The 23,486-nt window shown below is 37.6% G+C and overlaps 1 protein-coding gene across 4 annotated transcripts in view; it reads right to left on the bottom strand.

Annotated features, from left to right (window-relative positions):
* Positions 1-10,248: 10,248 nt before the first annotated feature.
* Positions 10,249-23,486, bottom strand: part of CPNE3 (copine 3) — a 49,526-nt gene continuing 36,288 nt past the window's right edge. For all 4 annotated transcript variants that reach the window (XM_058698484.1, XM_058698487.1, XM_058698485.1 and 1 more), the window contains 5 exons: positions 20,254-20,308; positions 20,122-20,173; positions 16,567-16,700; positions 15,225-15,461; positions 10,249-13,356 (listed from right to left, as the gene is read on the bottom strand). In XM_058698484.1, the coding sequence (XP_058554467.1) occupies positions 13,246-13,356; positions 15,225-15,461; positions 16,567-16,700; positions 20,122-20,173; positions 20,254-20,308 (589 nt within the window). In that variant the 3' untranslated portion in view covers positions 10,249-13,245. The remainder of the gene's footprint in view (positions 13,357-15,224; positions 15,462-16,566; positions 16,701-20,121; positions 20,174-20,253; positions 20,309-23,486) is intronic.

Below are 23,486 nucleotides of genomic sequence, written 5' to 3'. Positions count from 1 at the left end.
AGTAATTATTAATAGCTATGTATTTATTTCCCTTTTGATACTTGTTTTGTGGTTGTTTTTTGTAATTTTTCTCTGATCCTTTCTTCTCTTCCTCTCTTTTATGGTTTGGTGGCTTTCTTTAGTGATATATTTTACATATACTTTATACTTTTTATTTTTTAACATGGCAGTTACTGGCTTTTGATCTGTGATTACCACTATGTTTGTGTATAACATCTTCAGCATATAGCAGTCTATATGAAGTTGATAATCACTCAGGTGTGAACCTATTCTTTACTCCTCTTTCCCTCATGTTGTAGGGCTGGCTTAGTGGTCATGAATTCCTTCAGTGTTTGTCTGAGAAGCCCTTTTATCTTTACTTCTATTCTGAATGATAGTCTTGATGGATAGAGTATTCTTGGCTGCAGATTTTTTTTTCCTCTCAGCACTTTGAATATATCATGCCACTCCCTTCTGGCCTGCAAAATTTCTGCTGAAAAATCCCCTGATAGCCTTAGGGGGTTTCCCTTATATGTAACTGTCTTCCTTTTCTCTTGCTACTTTAATTTTTTCTTTATCACTACTTGTTAATTTTTTGTGTCTTAGTGTGGACCTCCTTAAGTTGAGTTTGTGGGGACATCTCTGTGCCTCCTGGATCTGGATATCTGTTTTCTTCTTCAGAATAGAGAATAGGCAAGTTTTCAACTATTATTTCTTCAAATAAATTTTATGCACCCTTTATTCTCTCTTCTTCTTCTGGGATCCCTATAATGCAAATGTTATTGTGCTTGATGGAGTCACTGAGTTCCCTAAGTCTACTCTTAATTTGCATAATTTTTTCTCACTTGCTCAACTTCATTGCTTCCCATCACTGTGTCTTCCAGGTCATTAATTCATTCCTCTGCCTCATCTAGCCTGCTAGTTATTCCTTCAAGTGTATTTTTAATTTCACTTATTGTGTTCTTCATCCCTGATTTGTTCTTTTTTATCTCTTTGTTACAGTCTCACTGATGTGCTCCACTCTTTTCTCAAGTCCTGTGAGTATCATTATGATTGTTACTTTCTCTATCAAGTATATTACTTATATCAGTTTCACTTAGGTCTCTTGTTGTGGTTTTGTCCTGTTCTTTCACTTGGGACATATTCCTCTGTCTCCTCATTTTGTCTAACTTTCTGTGTCTGTTTCTCTGTGTTAGGAAAGTCAACTACATCTCCTGCTCTTGAAGGTAATGGCCTTATGAAAAAGAGGTCCTAAATGTCCTGTAGTGCAGTGTTTCTTGTTCCCCAGGGCCTGACACTTCAGGGTACATCTCTAGGGTGTGTTGCCTAGGCTCTTTTGTTGTATACTGGCCACTTTTTCCTTCAGTCCAGTTGTCTTCAGAGGTTCTCTTTGCCCATTGTGGGCAGTGTTTGGTTCCGGCTGGAGTGGGGCACATATTAACAAGGTACCCACTGGTCTGCTTGGAAAATGAGGCCTGCTGCCACTGTCACCTGAACCAAGACCCCACAAAATGCATGGGTCAGAGACATGGTGTGGCAGGGTTTGTGTCCATCTTCTGGGGGAGTGGACCAGCAATACAGGGAATGAGGTAAACATGATTGGGATTCAGGGCTTGGTGTAAGCAAGTTCAGTAACAAATATTGGCACTGTGCTGATTCCTGCAGGTGGCTGTGTGTTTATATTAGGGGGTGAGGGAAGGAATTGTGCCTGCTGTCTGTCTCCCTGTGATCTCTGTCTCTTTGGGGCATGCTTTGAGATGAGTAAATAACTCTCCTTCCTGCATGCCCCAGACATATTTTATCTTGCTGCTTCTATGCTGTATCCATGTGGGCTGCTTTTTGTACTGTTTCTTTAAAAAAAAATTTAATGTTTATTCATTTTTGAAGAGACAGAAAACAAGTGGGGGGAGGAGCAGGGGTGGGAGACAGAGGATCCAAAGCAGGCTCTGTGCTGCCAGCAGAGAGCTCAATGCAGGACTCAAATTCATGAACTGCAAGATCATTGTCTGAGCCGAAGTCAGATGCTTAACTGACTGAGCCACCCAGGCACCCCTGGGCTGTCCCTTTAAGGGCAGAACCTCCACTTTCTAACACCCTCCAGGTTCTCTCAGAGCTGAGCCCATTGATTTTTTTTTAATTCCAGGCTTTAAGTCCCATTGGTTGTAAGAACTCATGTAATTTGGCCCCTCTTGCTTTCAAAGCCAGTGTTACAGGGGTTTGTCTTCCCTGTGCAGGCTCCCTGATGTGATAGTGTTTTCCTTGCCCTCCTCTGTGCCACCAACTCCCTCACAACCATGGATGGCCACAGTCCACTTTGTTCCCAAAACATACCCAGTCCTTCCTACCTTCTTCAACATAGCCTCTTTTCTACCTTTAGCTGTGAAGTTTGTTCTTGCCAGTCTTTGTGTCATTTTCTGAGTCGTTTATGCTAATCTGAGTGCTATCTAGTTGTAGCATGGGACATCCATGGGACAGGATGAGCTTAGGGTCCTACTCCACCATCTTCCTTGCCTCCTGGACCTTTAGGTCTTCTATATTCTTTTCACTTGTCTCAGCAGAGGATTTATAAATTCCCAGGAAGTGCTCATTCAGGTTTTTTTTCGCATCCAGATCCCCTCAAGATATCAGGGTTTATTCTTCATTTTTCTATACTCAATTTCAAGTCACATTAAGTCTCACTGCTATTGACAAAATCTTCCAAATGCTATTGGTGCAGAACAACCACTCAACCTCATCCTTGATCTCTCCAAGGGCATGCTGTCTCCCTCAAGCTATCTGCATTCGTAACACAGCCCAGTTTCCACTTGCCATGATGTGGGTTAGCATTGACATCCTTCCCTGGAGGACCTCTCTACCCCACCCATCCCCTCTCCTAAACAGTATGCTCTCCAACAAATGCAAACTAAATCCAGCATTAGCTTAAACTAAACATCATTAAGAACACAAAACAGATGCCCTGCTACTATTTTCTGAACACACACGAGGGCATTTGAATGTCCCCCAATAAAAATTCAAATGTTGAATTACAAACAATAAATACTTTTTAATTTTATGTGCCCCACAATAAGGTGACTTATTTAATATGAAAAGTTAGAAACCAATTATTTTAAAACAAGGTATTTTTCTTAATAATAGGTGAGTAAACAGGAAACAATTATCATACATAAACATACCTCCTGCCCCAAAAAAAACAAGAAGTTGAGGCAAATTTCCCCCTGTGCTGAGGTTTCAGATAGGCTCAAAATACTAATAGGCTATTGGAAAGGAATCACCACATTCCAGAGAGCCTATTCATACTCACATATTCATATTCATATTCATATTCACACTCATACTCACTGTTTTTATTTAAAGGCAAGGGATACAGTGCAGCAAAAGAAAGAGCCCACCCAGGCAAGCATTGAGAGGTCTGGTTGACATCCTATAAACAAACTCCCAGCATCCTTAGTCACACAAGGATCTGGCCTCTTTCTGTTTCAGGATTGAACATCAATATCTATGCAAAGAATCTAGGTTACAAGAGAGCTCAAAACTGTATTTCACAGTCAGGGTCATAAACCCTTCTAGCTGCATAATGAAGGCAGACTAACTAATCAGGCCACTAGAAAACCTTCAGCAAAGACTAACTCCACCAGTGAGTCACCAGAGTTTAGCACTTGAAATACCACTTTGTAGATCCCACCACCTTTATCTTAGCCAAAAGTCAAAACCCAGTCATCCAAGGATCTCCAGAGATAAGGACTGAGTTTTCACCTACGACTTTTTCTTTCTTCCCCTACCACTACTAACCCACATATCTCTCTTCTCTGGATCCCTGATAGAATCATGTTAATTAGTCATTTGACTAGTCAACAAGTAGTCTATTGACTAACTGGCTAATTGATGGTGCATAGATACATGAAAATTCTTCACCAAGTCTCATGTGGGTCCGATCTATCAATTGCCAAAGATATAGTGCAGAGTGGACTGGTTAAAAGGGATGTATCCTGAAAAGATTCCCAGAGAAAGAAGAAGAAAGCAAGGAGTCACTCAGCAGAAATTCTACACTTTATAAACATTACATTGTTATAGAAGTAAAGCAACATCTCTATACAAGTACATTTTTTTCTATGGGCCCAAGTGTTTATTCAAGAAGCAGTTTCCTCTGGTTCCCTGAAGCCATATTCAAGTATTATTTGCTCAAAGCTGATTACACAAATTACCTGTTACATTACTTTCATCTGTGGTCCTCAGAACTTTGCACAATCTGTAAGCTGTTGACTAGTCTTGAAAAATGCCCAGCTCACTTGTACCCCAATGTTTATAGCAGCACTCTCAACAATAGCCAAATTATGGAAAGAGCCTAAATGTCCATCAACTGACGAATGGATAAAGAAATTGTGGTTTATATACACAATGGAATACTACGTGGCAATGAGAAAGAATGAAATATGGCCTTTTGTAGCAACGTGGATGGAACTGGAGAGTGTGATGCTAAGTGAAATAAGCCATACAGAGAAAGACAGATACCATATGGTTTCACTCTTATGTGGATCCTGAGAAACTTAACAGAAACCCATGGGGGAGGGGAAGGAAAAAAAAAAAAAAAAGAGGTTATAGTGGGAGAGAGCCAAAGCATATGAGACTGTTAAAAACTGAGAACAAATTGAGGGTTGATGGGGGGTGGGAGGGAGGGGAGGGTGGGTGATGGGTATTGAGGAGGGCACCTTTTGGGATGAGCACTGGGTGTTGCATGGAAACCAATTTGACAATAAATTTCATATATTGAAAAAAAAAAAAAAAAAGAAAAATGCCCAGCTTTGCTTTAAATTGTTAGACTATATCAACTTGCTTTTGCTAACAAAACTAAGTGACCTAAAATGATAATCATGTAGGTTGCCAATTTGGTCTGGGTTCAACCAGTGGGTTCTTCTGGTCTTAGCTGGGCTAGTCCATGCTCTATAGTCATCTACTGAATTGGCTGGAGGCTGCTGTTCTAGAAGTCTCAGACGGACTGGCTTTTTTCATCCATGTAGTCTCCTATCCTCCAAAAGTCCAGTCTGGACTTGGAGGCTGCACAGAGTTCCAAGAGAAAGAAGGCAGAAGTGAGCACAGTTCTTGAGGTCTAGGCTTAGAATTGGCACTTCTCCTACACTCTATTAGCTAAGTCACAAGACCAGACTAGGTGAAAAGGGCAGAGAAATAAAATCTGAGAAAAATAGAAAAAAATAGAAAAGTGTACCTCTTGGGAGGACTGCAAAGTAACCTTGCAAAAGAGGTAGGTACAGAGAGGGGAAGGAGTATGGCCATTTTTGCAATCACCCAGACAGGATATTGCCAGATAAAATACAGGACATTCAATCAATGAGTAATATTTTAGTATAGGTATGTCCCATGCCATATTTAGGACCTATCTATACTAAAATTTTATTTATTATTTGTATGAAATTCAAATTTAATTTGATGCCTGTATTTCTGTTCGCTAAATCTGGCAATCCTACACACAGACCATGTCAGAAATAAACAAAACCTTTATTTATCTAAAAGAAAGAACTTTGGTGTGCCTGGCTGGCTCATATGGTACAGCATGTGACTCTTAATCTCAGGGTCATAAATTCAAGCTTCATGTTGGGTATGGAGTCTACTTAAAAGACAGAGAAAGAGAGACAGAGAGAACTTGAAATTACTGTTAAAGTATACAACTATAACAAATGTTGTATTAGAAGGAAAGGAGTAATTTGCCCCTTCCCCATATTCTAGAAACCATCTTTGGTGAAACACTGCTAATAAAAAACCCTAAAATAATATATAACGAACTGTTTCATTTCAGTTATGCATTAGATAATAAACTACTACATAGAACACCAACAAGAGAAGAAAGAATCTGTACTTTCTGTAATTCTGGCCTATTCTATACTTATAATAATGCTTTTACCTTCCTATAAGGAATTTTATAAATCTTTGGAAGATATTAATCATCGTGCTGTTCTGGAATTCATTGTATCTAATCAAAGCAAAGATACTTGAAATTCACATTTTAAGTACCTTATCCATACACTGTAGTAAAATTTGATGTTTTCCTCCATGAGTTTTTATGACTGGCTGTATTTCTCCTACTATAACTTTTGTGACTAGAAATGACAGTGCAAAGGTCAAATAAATGTGCATCATTAAGCAATACAACCTGACATTTCTAGACAATAACTCCTTCAGATGAGGAAAGGGAAGCCTACCTGAAAGGTCACAGCCCTTCTTACTGTCCCTTTGCAGCCCTAGTAATCTCTGCCAACTGCACACAATGACTTTGCTACAAATTTACGAGGACCCTATCTGCTGGAAACTCTAACTAATATGAAATTCATCACACAGTGCATGCTAAGGGTTATTAAGCAGGCTTGTGATGCAGTTTCTTGCATCCAGCTTTAAATAAATCAAGCTCTGTTGTTTATGCCAGAATCTTAGACTTAAAAGGGAATTTAGAGATTATTACTCCAAGGCCCCATTATACAACACTAAAACCAAATCCTTTGTCCAGGATCACACCACAGAATCCAAGGACAAAGATACCACATTGTTTTTCAAACATGAAGATTATAGACTAACTTGATAAAAGTAGCATCCACCTGAAGAAGGACTTTTTCAGATAAACAAATATATTTCCCAAAATGTCATGGGGCAAAATGATAATAAAGTCTGCCATGAAAGGACCATATTTATATTCCAAATCTGAGAGGAAATTTTCATACTTAGCCTGTACTTCAGAAGGGGACTAGCCACAGATTTCACTAAAATAAGAATGTGAATACAGAGTTGGAATTTTGAATTCCCATTTGTAAAAGTGAGTAAAGAGAAGCGGTTATGAAATGCAAGGATTATTACAAACACATATTCCTCTCCCTGTACCAACAATGTTCCCAACCCACCCTACTTTCTGACTTCAATCCATAGACAGTGTCAATTTCTATATCTGCAGGCTCTGCTGCTTTCTCTACATTATAAAACTTTAACCTGCAAATCTCAGATGAAATACTAAACCACCTGTGAAGCTCTCCAATATCTCCCCAGTGTTCTGACTGCTCCCCACTCTAAACTTCAACATTTTCTGATATAAACTAATTTCTTTCCTTACATATGCTCTAGCACATATCTTATTCATTCAGTTTTTTCCCACGTCTATTAGGGAGCACCTACTAAATGCCAAGCTCTCATCTGGGCTCAGGATAAAGCAATGGATAAAATCATAATAAACAAAAACCCCTGATTTCTTGGAACAGACATGACAGTGAGTAAAGGGGACAGGAAACAAGGTAACTAAAACTTAAGCAGGGAAGAAGGATAGACGGTACTGGGGAAACAGGTACAATTTTTTTTCCCAATATATGAAATTTATTGTCAAATTGGTTTCCATACAACACCCAGTGCTCATCCCAAAAGATGCCCTCCTCAATACCCATCACCCACCCTCGCCTCCCTCCCACCCCCCCATCAACCTTCAGTTTGTTCTCAGTTTTTAAGAGTCTCTTATGCTTTGGCTCTCTCCCACTCTAACCTCTTTTTTTCCCTTCCCCTCCCCCATGGGTTTCAAACAGGTACAATTTTAAACAGAGTGATCAGCATATACCTCACTGGGTGATACTTGAAAGAAGACCTGAAGGAGGCAATGGAACAAAGCTCACAAGTGCTTTGTTCTTCAGGAAGAGGGAGAGAGTTCTTCAAGAAGGCGCAACAGCCAGGTGTATGCCGGGCACATTCACGTAAGAGTGAGAAAGCCCATATGGTTGGAGCAGAGTGGCCAAGGCAAAGATCAGTAGAAAAGAATTCTAGAGAAGGAGCAGCAGTCTTTGAAGAGTTGGCAGGATTAGTAACTTGAAGGTAGTGATGGAGAATAATTTGTTGAAGTTGTGGTACTAGAGAAAATGAGCTATAAAGTGGGTTGTTATTGGAAAATGGGATCCTTGAGATTAGGAAAGGGTTTGCTATGGGTAGTAAGAAGGTCCAGAAAATGACCTTAAGAGTGAGGGCTGAGGTAAGGTTGAGAACAAGATTATTACAAAGAGGAATAGAAAGTGGTATAATCTAATGATAAGAGATTCAAAGAGATCCAAAGCCAAAGGTTTTAAAGAGGAGACAAAGGTTATCTAAGGTAGAAGGGAGGACCAAGGACACTTAACCCATCCTCCAATCCCAATGGTAGATCAGGAAGAGAAAACAACTAGAGAGAAAACAACTACAGAGGAAGGGATTGTTCAAAAAAAGTACTGATATAAGGGATTACGCTAATGAATGACCCAGTTCCTAAGGGTGGAGTGGAAGGGTTTAGGCAGTGGCAGAGAAATGGGGTGTGGTCAGGATATGGATTGTACAGAGCCAGAGGTGGGTTCGAATGAGGAAGTTCATGATCTGAACTTCTTGTGAGAACTGGCAGGATCAGTCCTGACAATCTTAGGACAGTGGTGGGGAGAAAGGAGTCCTGGAAAGAGGGGAGAAAGGAACATCTTGCCAGCAGTGTTCACGGGTTCCTTCTGTACTCGTGACTACAGATGCCTGAAGGCGTAAGAAGGGATAGTCTTACTTAAGCACGAAGGGCTTACTAATTCTTTTTTTTTATTATTTCATTCACTTTATTTTTTTATTTTAGCATCATATACTATCTTCTTTTCCATATTAGATTATAAGCTCTTTGAAGAAATTTTACTCATTTTGACATTGCCTGTTGATTGCCAGTACTAAGCTACTCAATAAATATATGCTCAAAGTGAATACCTCTTACTGGATAGAATAACTGGTTGAAAAAGAGAAATTATTTCCTCTTCAGTCGTCTTTCTGAGAACTCTCTTGAGCTCCCCAATTCCTGATATTCTTCTGAGTCTGGTCCTAGAAGACCAGGTGCTATTAGAAAACCTGGTATGTTGAATCTGCTTGTGAAAAGGCCAAAGATATCATGGCCTCCCTTTCTATTGTAAGAAGTAAAAATTCTGCTGATAATATTTGTCTCACTCATCACGTCTTCTTGGGGAGGAGAGAATCAATAGCCAAGCCAGAATAAAATTCTCCAAGGACACTGCAACTTGCTGTGAGTTTTCTGGGGAATGTGGCCGAATATGGCCATGCTTGGTGACAAGTGACAAAGGTCATGGTCTTGCTACAAGCAAGGATTTGACAATCCTGGGGATCTGTGTTGCCATCAGGCGTGAGCCAGCCTCTGGACCACTATGGAATTGATAAGATATGGGCCTAACAGATGATTTGATGTGGAGTCAGGGTTGTGGCAGGAAAAGCACAGAATTCAGAAACTAACCTAAAATCAAGCACTTAGCAAGTGACCAGACAGCTGAGTTTCTACCAGAAGGTAACCACCACTGACTCCCTCCTCAAGGCCTCAGGAAGGCAAAGCCATTGGCAATAGGCATCCATCATCTAACCTAAAATCTGAAGCCCTCCAGTTTTTCAAAAACATGAGCCTGATCACATCATTCTTTTGTGTAAGTTGATTCAGTGGCATCCCAGTAACTTTAGTCTAAGCCCGAACTCTCTTGCATGCCCCTGAGGTCTTGCAGGATGTAAACAACACCAACCACTCCATTTTATCTCTCCTCCCTCCTACCACTTTCCCACCCACATTTTATATTTCAGCACACCTTAAGTTCTTTCCATTCCTAAAAGTCTAAACTTGCTGTTGACCTAACCCCATATAAATGCTTTTAACCCTCTTCACCCAGCTAACGTTAGCTGGTCTTAGCTTAAACGGCACATCCTCAGGGAACTGCTCTTTGCCAGATGGACGGGTCAAGTCTCCTGCTACAATATGTTACATCATACACTGATCTCATGTTTCTGTAATTACTCATTTAATGTTTTCTCTCTCCCCCAGTCCATTATTTCTATGAAGGCAGCAGCTGCAGCCCCTAGGTCACCACTGTATCCCCAAGGCCCTGCCCGATGACTGCAACATAACAGAAGCAATTAAAACAAAAAACAAAAAACAAAAAAGTAAGGTGGGTATACTGCCCTGCTTAACACAACTGATTCAATGTGAGCACCATATTGTTTAGGCCATCCAGCTATAAGCTGAGAACCTATCCCTTGCACCCAGAAATGTATCTTCAATACATTCATTATATTTTAAATGAATAACTCCTATAAAATAATAAAAAGCCCCAAACTGCTCAGTGCAGCAATACATGAATACAGGCCACCCTAAATACTATATTCGCTTTATTTCTAATTTTTCTACTGGTTTTGATAACAATTTAGAGAAAGAATAAATGAAAACAAGGCACTATTATTGAATCACATCAAGAAATAACTTTATCCAAAGGGAATTCAAATGGAAGATATATTTAACATGAATTCATACATTAGTAACTTATACACTTATTATCAAGTACAACATCATTAAAGCACAAGATAGTCTCTTGCCAATCATAACCAAACCTCTGGCTTCCCTTAAGTGTCACTCCCATGACTATCAACTGCACACAGAAAGAGACTAGAAGAAATTTATTGAAGATGGGTTTCCTGGAAATTTATAAAATGAAAAAGGCAAAATATGTCAAATAAAGCATAAACAGCAATGGGGCCCAGAACTTTTTCTGGAAAGGGTGCCTAAGGCACTACCAAAATGAACAGTTGTAAATCCCTGATCTGACTTTGAAATTTTATGATCTTAAAAATTTCAATTCAAAGCACAAGGTGACATAACCATGCTAATTGGTATATATTATTTTCTCAGTGCAGGCATAGTGAGAAATATTACGTTTGCCCAGGGCACTGTCACCCCAATACGTGTTTGTAAGACAGATGATCATATGAGACGGGAAAGTCAACTTGGTTATTTTTTTTAATGCATTTTAAGAACTGGTGACAGTGCAGTGCATGGTGGCACAATAGGGAAAAGGACTATTTTTATACAAAACAATATTGAATCAGTATGTGATGAGGTGAAATGGTGAAATAGTAAGAATTTTACCACATGATAATTTAGAAACTGTAAATGCTTTTATTCAGAACTGCAAAAAGGCATCAATTCTCCTCATTTGCTGGAATCATAGTTCCTATGAATAATAGCATCTACTGATGAACCTGATCAAGAATGAATTTTTAAAAAGTAATTTAAAAATTGGAATGATTCTGGTTAAAACCAGCATATAAAATTATGAAGACCAAATCAGACAGTGGTGACAGAAGTACCAGTGTTCGGCTAATGAAAACAATGAATGCTCACGACCAGTGGTTCCCAGGTGCCCAGTGCTGGTGACTCAGGGCTGCCAGCAGCTGGTTAAGGGGAGGGAGGAGGAGGACCAGTGAGAGGGACCCTGGACCCTGCTCCATCGTAGAGAAGCTCCACTTCTATCTGTTTCACCATACACTGAGGATGTGTGTATATCATTTTTTTTAAGGCTTCAAAAAAAAAAAAATCCTGAAAACCACAGCAATATATATATGCTGTTTCCAAGCACACAAAGAGAACTGAAATCAGGACATCTGAGACAACAAAGGCTCCAAACTACTGGAAGAATTATCAGTTTTTTTCTCACTTAACTAATGCTAAAATGATTTGTCAACTGAGATATGCCATAGAGTAACAGCCTATTAGTTAGGCACCTTCAAGTTAACAGCACGTATGCAGACGCTAGCTAGCTAAGTGGGAAGGCAGGAACTGCTCGCGTGAGTTAGGCAACCACAAGCACAAGCAGGTCTCCTCTTAGCCTGACCTTGACAACATGCGACTTCTGAGAAGCCAAAGTTCTTCATGGCTGAGAGCTCATCTCCCTTCGACATTTCAGAGAACGAGAGATATGAGCTGCGATGCAAGTTTCAGTAAGGAAAGGCATGTCAGCAAGGCACCGGGTGCATCCACTTAAGGACATATGATAAACACACAATTTTTAACATTAAATTGTTAGAGATGATTGGCCAACATATGAATATGCATAGTACTTGGCACACAGGTCCTTTAATAAAATGTTACTGAATCTATTCTGAAAATGTCTGAATATGTTCTAAAGGGTAAAAAACAGAGAAAAAAATAATTCTACTCTAAAAAAAAAAAAAAAAAGCACGTAAAGTCCACCCTAATCTAATGCAGCAGCAGTGGGAATTTTTTTTTTTAAGTTACAACAGGTTTTATGCTGAATACATACATTCTGGACTTAGGAAATAACACGTTATTAAAATGCAAAATTTGATTTTGATTAATACATGACCACTACCATGAGTTTAAAAATCAGACTAAAATGTTACTAAAAAAACGGAGCAAATGTCTAAATGAATCTGTACAAATGTACAAATCAATGTATGAGATCTTAGCAAGGAAAATATAAAAATTATCTTTTTTTAATAACTAAAGTATTTCGTTAGTTAAAAGGGAATGGAATTCTGAATTTCCTCTTATATGTTTGGTCCTCATAGCTTCCGTGGACAAAGCAGTCCTAACCATTTTAGAAAATTCCAATTAAAATACTCTAATAATGTTGAATCTAGGATAAACTATCATCTATGCATATACAGAATCCTGAATGTCCCACATAGTAAATGAAAAGGTCAAATCTGACCATGTTTACAGTATTCCACAATAGAAATAAAAGATCCAGAAGGGCAAATAAAAATGGCTTACTTACATGAGGTTCCTTTTACCTACTGATTGTACATTTTAAGAATTGAATATGTACCTTCCCTTCGAATGATTCAGTATTATTTATGAAGTCCTAAGCGAATGCATACTGTTTTGTAAACTGCAATGTCTAAAGTGCAGCAATTTTGAGGCAAAAGTGAATGAAGTTTTATCCCATGGAAAAGCATTGAATACAGTTATAGGAACAAATTCAATATCATGTAATTTAAGAAGTTCTTGTCATCAGGTATGGACATTGGTTTATAAAACATATATTGCCTAGAACAAAGTATAGCAACCTGTAAATCACATCCTAGCAATTTTCCATTCTTTCTAGGGACAAACATTCAAAAAACAGCATTTTCACAATATGTAAATAAACAACCACAACCACCAAATCAGCTCTTCTCACGCGAGTTTCTAATCCTGATAGTGTCACTGCAAGTCACTAGCAATCACAGCACTGATTGAGCAGAGATTAACTTAGCACTTTCCTCCAAAAAAAGTATAAAAAGAATGCTTTAAATAGATATAATCCATAGAGAACTAGGTTTACATCATAAATGCTAGGGATGAAAAGCATGTAAAATAACAGATTCATGATTTGGGGTGGGAGAGGAATCCATTGCTCCATACAGCACAAAAGAATTCTGCTCCTGCAGCCATGGCTCCTTTCATTTCTTAGCTGGGTTCTTGGGAGGAAGGAGTTTGTATGTGTTGAAGTAGCCCACCACCTGCTGGGGGATCTCTGCCAAGACACACTGAGCAAGCGCTTCTTTTGGAGCCTTATGAAAAACAAAATCAAAGTGACTTTATTAGTAACCAAATTTGTACTGGCATTTTGATAACAGACTAGGAATACCTCACCAGTCAGTAAGAAACAGTAATTCCTAATTCCTAGGCCTGTATCTTGTCTTAGGAATGGTCTATGAAGCATGGAATAAAGCTAAGTAACTAATGTTACTTAAGAGTGTTTTATTACCCCCACTAACATTTATCAAGTCCTTTTTTGGTGCCAACATTTTGGCATTTGACAATTTTTTTTGTTCCTTAGCTTTTAAATGTGGGTCTTTCATTTACTTAGTGTTAATTTTTTTAACTTTATATTTTGAAATACAGATTCATAGGAAGTTGCAAAAATAATACAGAGAGTCTTCACCCAGTTTCTTCCAAAGGCAATATCTTATATAACTATAGTGTAATATCAAAACCAGGAAACTAGTAATGGTACATTTCACAGACCTTACTCAGATTTTACCAGTTTTATTTTACATGTGTTCATTTGCATGTGTGTTTGCATTATTCTGTGTAATTTTATCATCTGGGTAGATCTGTATAACCATAACCACAATAGAGATACACAATGGTTTTGGGTGCCTCGGGGGCTCAGGTCATGATCTCACGGATCGTGAGTTCAAATCCTACATCTGGTGAAATCGAGCCCTGCTTGGGGTGAGCTCCTGTCCAGCTTCGGGTGAATCCCACTTCTCTCCATCTTTCTTTCTCTCTCTCTCTCTCTCCCCCCCCCTCCCCCGGTAGTATTCTCTCTCTCCTTCTCTCTCGCCCCTCGTTCACTTGTACCCTATCTCTCTAAAAAAAACAAAACAACAACAAAAAAAAGATACACAACAGTTTCATCACCACAAGGATCCCTAACATTACTGCTTTTAATCATCTCCCCCTACACTGACCCACTGGCTGGTGGGAATGTAAAAGAGCATAGTTTCTTTCATAATTAAACATGCAGTAATCATACGACCCAGCAACTGCACTTCTGGGTATTTATCCCAGAGAAATAAAAACTCATGTTCACACAAACACCTGTACATGAATGTTTATAGCATGTTGGCATATAATAGACAAAATCTGGAAACAATTAAAGATGTCCTTCAATGAGTGAATGTTAAATAAACCAGTATACCTATACCTATACCTATACCTCATGGAATAGGTATAGGTATACCTATACCATGGAATACACCTGATGGAATGGAATACATTCCATGGAATACACCTCAGCAATCAAAATAAACACAAGCAACAACAATGCATAATACTATGCTGAGTGAAAAAAAGCCAATCCCAACATTTCTATAACATTCTTGAAATGACAAAATTATAGAAATGGAGAACAGATTAGTGGTTGCCAGGGGTTAAGGCAGGGTGGAGGTGCAAGGGAAGTGGGTGTGGCTCTAAAAGGGCCACAAGAGGGGTCCCACAGGTGATGGGCCTTATTTACATCAACGTCTATATCCCAGCTGTGATTCTGTGCTGCAGTTTTACAAGACGTTACCATTGGAGTAAACTGGGTAAAACAGGGTCCTGAGAGATTTTCATCAAGTCAACTTCCAGTTTGACAAATTCATCATATACTTGCACAGAATTTTTCTGTTGTTACATACATAGGTAAAGATAAAATTAAAACATTCACAGCAACACCACTTATAACAATTTATCATATAGACTGCAAGAAACACACAAGTACACAACTTGAAGCAAAACTGCTGAATCTAATCAGCACTCTTCAAACCAAAAATCCACACATACATCCTCTAACCCCAGACTCCCACAACAACCATTTGGTTATGGATTGGTGACGGTCTGTGGTCAAACTCCTTAGTGTATATGAAGAATAAGGAGGAGTGGTACTCACATTCTGGAACTGTCTGAAAGGCACAAACTGGACAATATCTCGGATGGCTACCTCGCCTGATGGGGACCGCAGACTTCCACCGTCACCATCCAGAAACTCCATGGCACTGAAGTCAGCACCTCCCACTCCAACAATGATGATGGACATAGGAAGCTTGGCAGCATTAACTATAGCTTGTCTGGTCTCATCAAGGTCTGTTATCACACCATCAGTAATGATTAAGAGCACAAAATATTGCTGCCAAAAAAGAAAATTATATCCACTGAGCACAGGTTGAGCTCCCAAACAATAAAAGCAACAGTTAAAAACATCTCCAGCTTGATGAGTCTTTCAGTCTCTTTCTTATTCATTTTCCTTTCCAGTCTCTACCTAGGATACCATCTACATAAAATATTCTAAGACTCTCTAATGACAAGGAAATTTATTTATACAAAAATTGTAGGTTCATTAAAAATGCAACAGACCACAAAATACAGTTGGTATAAATATACAGAAGCAAGACATCTAAATGTCAGACATTAAACTTTTAGTGAGCATTGGAATAAACACTTTGATGTAACATAAGTATTAAATATGTTAAAGTATCGATCAAGAGAGTAAGTGGCAACTCTGTTTCTAAAAGGTCAAATATGAAAGAAGCAGAATTGTTTATCAAACTAAAGTGCACTTTTTGAAAAATGGATATGGTTTGGGGAGGAATATTTCTCTCAATACTGTCATCTCTGATAAACATTTTTAGGGAATGGTAAAATGTTACATAAAGTTGCTACCCCATCTTTTGGATCATTTAAGTCTAGAATGGAAATAAGTTTTATAACAGAGCAATCACGTGCTAAGTGTTCACTCTGCCCTAGGCACTGTGAACTTTATATGAATTATATTATTTCACTTTTCAGCAGTTGTATGAGGTAGTTAACCCTGCCTTACTTTTGGGTATAATGAAACTAAGAGAGATTTGGTATCAAAATCCAACAGATAATGGTTGTCTAATTCAGACCCTTTTAGGACAGTAAGTAATTCTTCATCACTAACTGAAACAGTAAATTTCCTCAAGCCTTAATTTGTTAAGTCTACCTTTGAAAAGGTAGGTATTAGCCATTTCTTTTTAGTAGAACCTATCTTAGAAAATTAATTCAAATGGAAGAAAAAAGACTCATGAGTATAAGGGTTATTTTTTTGTTGTCCTGCTTTTAATGATCACTAATTTAAAAATAACAGATGTTACTCCGAAACCAAGGACAGCTATCTTATTATTTCATGCTCTTTGTATCTTGATGGATCTCGGCACCAAAGGCAACTACCAACCCATATTCTCCCTGTCCCCTGGCACTACGATACTTACAGAAGCTGTCTGTTGTTGTGTTGCTGCAGCAGCAAACCTGGCCACATGATTTATGATTGGAGAAAAATTAGTTGGTCCATAGAGTTTTATCTGAGGAAGGCAGGCCCGATATGCCTCTACAATGCCTTGGATTCCTAGGCCAAGAAAAGCAGTATTAAAAATTGTCAAGCACAATTTAATTGTTCATTGTTCACTACACCTGTTAATTTAATTAATATACATGTATAATTATATATATGTATATATATATATATATATACACACACACACACACTATATTGCTTTAAATAGTTAAAAATTCTATATTCAAGAGTTTCTCTTCAGCCATATATTACAAAACTTCTTAGTTATGCTCTATTGCAAAAACCTAAATGCTTCCCTCCTCCAACCAAAGGCATTTATTTTCATCTCAGCCAAGTTATTCATTAATCTATAGTAGGACTGTTATATTGCCTAATTTTTGTTGTTTTAGGACTAAAACTCTAATGAAAAAGAATGAAAAAGGTGCTGTATCATACAACTGACGATAAGGCATAAGTACAAGTTATTGATTAAAATGGAAAAACTTTTGCATAGATGGCCAAAGATTCTCTGGACTCAGACGGCTATAATCCTAATGTTAATTCTAGTCAAGGGTTTATTCAGTAATTTAAAGATTAATCATGGTATGATAAACTGTATAGTTCTAAAAACTCATTTCCAGCTTGCGTTTTACATTTTGCTGCAGAAATACTAATGTGTTTGTTGATGCAGTATCGCCCAGGCCTGCCGAGATGTTGCATAGTAGAAGACAGGGCAGGGTCATTTGACTAGCTTTGACCACGCATGTAGATGGACATGACATTCATGTCTAAGTAGATATGTTAAGAACCACTGCCTATTTTCACCAACAATCTTGCTCTTTCCTTCTGCAAAGAGAGCAGAACATCTCAGTCAAGGTTCTGAGTCCCAGAAAGAGAAGAAATACCGAGCAGACTAGCCACATGTAAAGGGATATATAAAGTGAGCAAGAAATAAACTATTATTATTATAAATTACTGAGAGATTGGTTATTATAACAGCACAACTTAGTGGAATTTGAATGGCATTCCTGGTAAAAACACTCCTGATGAAGTTTTCATGTGACATACATGCCTGTTGAATCTACCCCTAACATTAGAGTGTCAAGGATGCAGGTAAGATACTAGAAATCCTCAAGAAATTCCCCCACTATACTTGGTGAGATCATTAAGGAAATCTGCCTGAAAAAATTTTACATGTAAACTAAAACAGGTGTCTTGCTTTAAAAATGTCCAACAGGGGGTGCCTGGGTGGCTCAGTCAGTTAAACCTCCGACTTTGGCTCAGGTCATGATCTCATGGCTCATGAGTTCAAGCTCTGCATTGGGGTCTGTGCTGACAGCTCGGAGCCTGGAGCCCGCTTCAAATTCTGTGTCTCCCTCTCTCTCTGCCCCTCCCCTGCTCGCACTCTCTCTCTCTCCCTCTCTGTCAAAAAAATAATAAATAATTTTTAAAAGTTCTATTAAAAATGTCCAACAGAACAGAGATCAACAAGGAAAAGAAGTATATACTTGATTTAAAAGCTTCACAAGACCAGTGCTCTCCTCTTAACATTTAAGAGTTCTAATTAGCTCCTATTAGTCACTTTGAAGTTAGGAATAAGTCTCATGAACATCCTTTGAGAAAGTGACTAATTCATATGTACAGGTGACTTTACATGCACAAGGTGAAGCTGTAACTAGTGGTCAGTCAGTTCAGTGCTAACAAAAATAATATTAACATAGGCCAGCAGCAGGATCTTACTGCAATGATACATGCTATAGAAAATTTGAGTCCTCACAGCAATATTCTTTTTCATTTTTATCATTTCAGTTTGCTTTTCAATCTGAAGATATATAAGCTGTTAATTAAATTTCTTCACAAATATCCATTGCCTTCAGTTCCTCCACTAAAATTAAATTATGCCAAAATCCTTCCTTTGCATTAAAGGAACAAGCAAGACATTATTTCTGGGCACCTAAGTTCAATGATTAATCAAGAAAAGGGAATTCAACTCCCTTGCTTTAAAATAAGGCGTATTTTTTTTCAGTACAGTATGTCCTCTGTCTAAAACCAAATGGATTATTTTTTTCAGACTATAAACCAAAAATAGAAAAGCTATGCTTGGTGACAGCCCAAAGATGGGTTCATTTTACTCAGAGTAAATGAACTTCTAAAATGAACTTTCACATGATGTAAGTCATCCATATTTATTGGCAAGAAATAAAACCCAATTAACACCAAATTCCAAAAATTGTTCCAATTTCATCATAAGCACGAAACACAGTTCTTGACAAGAATTGCTATTCCCGATTTCAAATGGCTAGGGATAAAAAGGTCACAACCAGCCACTGAAAGTACATCAAAGGAACACTGAATTAGTATGGAAAATGTGTCCTAGAAAAAAACAAGAAAACCCTAATACAAACTATTCCCAACAAAATGTTCATGGTCTTCTGCTCTATGAATATTGTTCATGAAAACTGAAGATAAGGAAAGAACGCCCTCTTCTGTTAGAAATCTAAATATTCTGTAATTGTCAAAAGGACCCTTTGCAGAAAATTAGCTTATTAGCTACAATTATATGCTTCTTTCCCTACCTCCTTTTCCTCCTACAAACAGTTCAGACTTGTATCATATTGTGGGACATTTGGAATTTTAGGTGGATTGTTCACTGGGGTAAAAAGGAGGAAAGACTTGGATATTTGAGGTATAAAGAAGAAAATGAAATGAAACAGATGTTGGTTTTCTGCTGTCTATGTAGAGGAGAGCCACTGTGGGAGCTTAATTCTTTGTTCCGTTGTTAGCCCACTCAGATGTAATCTGAGTAACAAGTAATTTGATGCTGGACATGTTTTCCTTGTAGAGAGTGACTGCTACTCTGAGAAAAGCTTCACAAATCTGTATATTGGATTACTTGTTTTATTAAAGGTTTGTTTTAAAACCAACCTGTATGTGAAAATAATATGATTACTTGGGGCGCCTGGGTGGCTCAGTCGGTTAAGCATCCGACTTCGGCTCAGGTCACGATCTCGCGGTCCGTGAGTTCGAGCCCCGCGTCGGGCTCTGTGCTGACCGCTCAGAGCCTGGAGCCTGTTTCAGATTCTGTGTCTCCCTCTCTCTCTGCCCCTCCCTCGTTCATGCTCTGTCTCTCTCTGTCTCAAAAATAAATAAATGTTAAAAAAAAAAATTTAAAAAAAAAAAAAAAAAAAAAAAATAATATGATTACGAATATTGATCTGTTCTCAAGACTGAGAATCTTGTTTTTCTATTGAACCTCTCAAGGTAGAACTTAGCCAACAATCATCTTCATAATAGATTTGCACCATTATTATCTTTACCACTTGAACCAACAACCTGGTGTAATTCTTCCACTTTATACAACAGAATGTTAAATATGTCACGAAAAGAAAATGAGGAAGGGAATTTGAGTAGTATTGAATCACAAGAAAACAACAAGTAACAAACACTAGTGAGGCTTTCTGTGTAAAATCTTCCTGTTAACTTTTTAGCTTACCGTTGCAGTAGGGATTGGATGGATTAAAGTTCATTGGAAATTCATGCGAAACCTGTCAAAAGATGAAAGGACTCATTAGACCCTGTTTTGCTTTTGTTGGAGGGAAATATTTAAAATAGGATTTCCTCTCACCTGCCACTGAGGAGGTATCTGAGCTCCAAAACCAAACGCTGGAAACATTTTATCACTAAAAAGAAAATTTGAAAAAACTGAAAGGTAACTTTTTTCTCAAAATAGAAAATTTTATCTTTGCTCATAATAAAACCAATAGAGCTTGTTTTAAAAAAATTCAAAATCTAAGGCAAACACAAAGATTAAACCCATAATAACCACTAGAGAACTAATGTTAATATTTGGCAACTATCACTCTAAGTACTTTTCTGTGTAACAAGAGTGAAAAATGTCTCTCTCTATATATATTTATAAAACTGGAGTTTATATTCATATTTTATAACATACTCTTTTCTACTTAAATACTGTATATCATTTTGCTGAATAAATATTTAGATAAATCCATAAAGCCCTAAAAAACAAAAGTTCATTCACTTATAGCAAACTCATTTGGCAGCAAAACCTGACCTCAACTGATATGAGGTTATTTATAGCTTTTATTCATACTACTGAATATGAATATTCATACATTTGGCCACAGAAACATGGTGCAAAGTCGCATATAAAATTCTCACATTTCTGTAGCAAAATATATGAATATTTGGCCCCAATGGTGTAGGGATAAGGGATTATGGACCTGAATATATAACATCATGTGAATGGCTAAATATTCCACTGTATGGATATTCTCCCACAACCAATAAACATCCAATGCTTTGCTCTTATAAAACACTGTAATGAACATACTAATTTTTATGCTGGGATATTCTTTTTATATTAATTCTTAATTGTTCTTTTTGCGTTTAGGATAGAACCTAAGTTAGACACATTCTACACTTGCAACATGAAAAAGAAGTAAACACCTATTTTGGTAAATGTACGTTTTTTGGGGGGTGTCTATTTCAGCAGTTTGTCTATATTCTATACAAAATAGTATGCTAACAGGGGCACCTGGCTGCCTCAGTGGTGGAGCATGTGACTCTTGATCTCAGGATTGTGAGTTCAAGCCCCATGTTGGGTGTAGAGATTACTTAAAAATTCACCTGGGTGGCTCAGTTGGTTAAGCATCTGACTTCAGCTCAGGTCATGATCCCACGGTTCGTGGGTTCAAGCCCCGTGTCAGGCTCTGTGTTCACAGCTCAGAGCCTGGAGCCTGCTTCAGATTCTCTGTCTCCCTCTCTCTCTGCCCCTCCCCTACTCTGTCTCTCTCTTTCAAAATCAAATAAATATTAAAATAAAATAAATCAAATCAAATCTTAAAAAAAAATAGTGTCCTAACATATATAGGTATGATTTTAGGAATACAAATTCAGTTCTTGTCTAGTTTAGCAGCTGTAACAACCCCTTTCCCTAAAATGTCATCTCTATCACATCTCTATATTAAGTTCAAGTACACCCTAGGCTCTATTTCAAGACTTGTTTTGTTCCACTGTCATGTACTAGTTCTGTAATATTAATTAATACACCTTTTTTTACAGTTTATTTATTTTGAGAGAAAGAGATCAAGCATGTGGTGGGGAGGGGCAGAGAGAGAAGGAGAGAGAATTTCAAGCAGGGTTCAGGCTGTCTGCACAGAGCCCAATTCAAGGCTCCATCCCACGAACCATGAGATCATGACCTGAGCAGAAGTCAGATGATTAACTGAGTGACCCAGGTGCCTCTAATTAATACAGCATTAAAATAAATTTTAATATCTGCTAAAACAAAACTCCCCTTCATTTCTTTTTTTCTCCCCCTCAAAAATTTCTTGGATTCATTTTTCCCACTAGGAAATTTTAAAAATCATTTTATCTGGGTTCCATTGCAATTTTGATTAGAATTGCTTAATTCTGGGATAATTTTTATATATTACATCATTATGACATCTGCCTATCTAGAATCATGGTATAGCTCTCCATTTAAACAAGTTTCCTTCTTTGTCCCTCAGTACAATTTTGTAGTTTTCCCTCACTAAAGATCCTAGAACTCTCTGAATTCATGCTTATTTTTTATTGCATTATGAACTGTGATATTGTATCTGCTATAATTTCTTCAATTGGTTATTGCTGGCTACTGAGAAGTTACTGATTTTTTAATTTTATGTTGTATCTGACCACCTTTCTGAACTCTCACTGATTTCTAATATTTTTTTACTTGATTCTCTTAGGTTTAAATTTATTCCTTACAGGTTTGGTAGAATTTATGTATGAAACTGTCTTGGCCTGGTTCTCTTGTGAGGAGTGGCTCTTTGGACTATACCATTCCTTCCATGGTTCTAGTCTCTTCAGGCTTCCTGCCTCTTTGAGTCAACTTTGCTAATTTAAAGCTTCCCCCCAAAATCTTCCTTTAATCCAGATGTTCCAGTGTAATAAGTTTTATTGAGTATTAACTTACAATTGTTAATTTTTTTTTGGATCTATGCTTATAATCTCTGTCTCATTACTAATATTCTATGCATGGTGTTGGCAAGATTTGCCTATGTTTTGTTGAACTTGCAAAGAATCATCTTGTCATTTAATTTATTCATTTAGTGGTGGTTTTAAAACTTTCCAAGTCCCTTACTTTTGGTGCTTAGAGGACATACAGCAAAGTACACAATATAGCCTGGAGAGCATGTCTCTGGAGCAGACAGCCCAGGCTCAATTCTGTTTCTGCCAGTTACCAATTGAGTCACTCTGGACAAGCTACTTAACTTCCTATGCCTAAATTTTCTCATCTACACAATGCAGATGATAATGGATGATAATAGTACATATGTCACAGCAAATTATAAAGATTAGATGAGCATCACATAGAAACTACATTAAATTGTGCCTGACACATGATGGCTCATACACAGATAGAATCTGCTATTATCATCATATCTTTATTTTTTCTTCCTATTCTTCAATTTTATTTTGTTGAAACTCTATTTCATTTATATTTGATTTTTCTTCTTTAAAAAATAAAAGCATGTAAAGCCAGAAATTTTCCTCTATTAAAGATAGGACCATGTATAGTCTTCTTGTTTCCTTCTATTTCTAAATAGTCTGTTGTTATAGTTTGATTTCCTCTTTCATCTAACAACTACTTAAGATTTTTTTTAAATTTCCATATGGTAAATTCTTTTTAGTTATCCTTTTGTTATTAACTTCCAGGTGGCAGTCTGAGAAAGAAACCTTATAAATTTTTTATTCTTTATATAAACTCCATTTTAATTATGTTGCTTTAAAAGTTTTATTATAGGAGAGCCTGGGTGGCTCAGTCAGTTAAGTGTTCAACTCTTGATTTTGGCT

Source organism: Neofelis nebulosa, chromosome 14, assembly GCF_028018385.1.
Source record: "Neofelis nebulosa isolate mNeoNeb1 chromosome 14, mNeoNeb1.pri, whole genome shotgun sequence".
Lineage (NCBI taxonomy): Eukaryota > Metazoa > Chordata > Mammalia > Carnivora > Felidae > Neofelis > Neofelis nebulosa.
The sequence above is the reverse complement of the archived record's forward strand: the minus strand, read 5'-3'. Positions and strand labels throughout refer to the sequence as shown.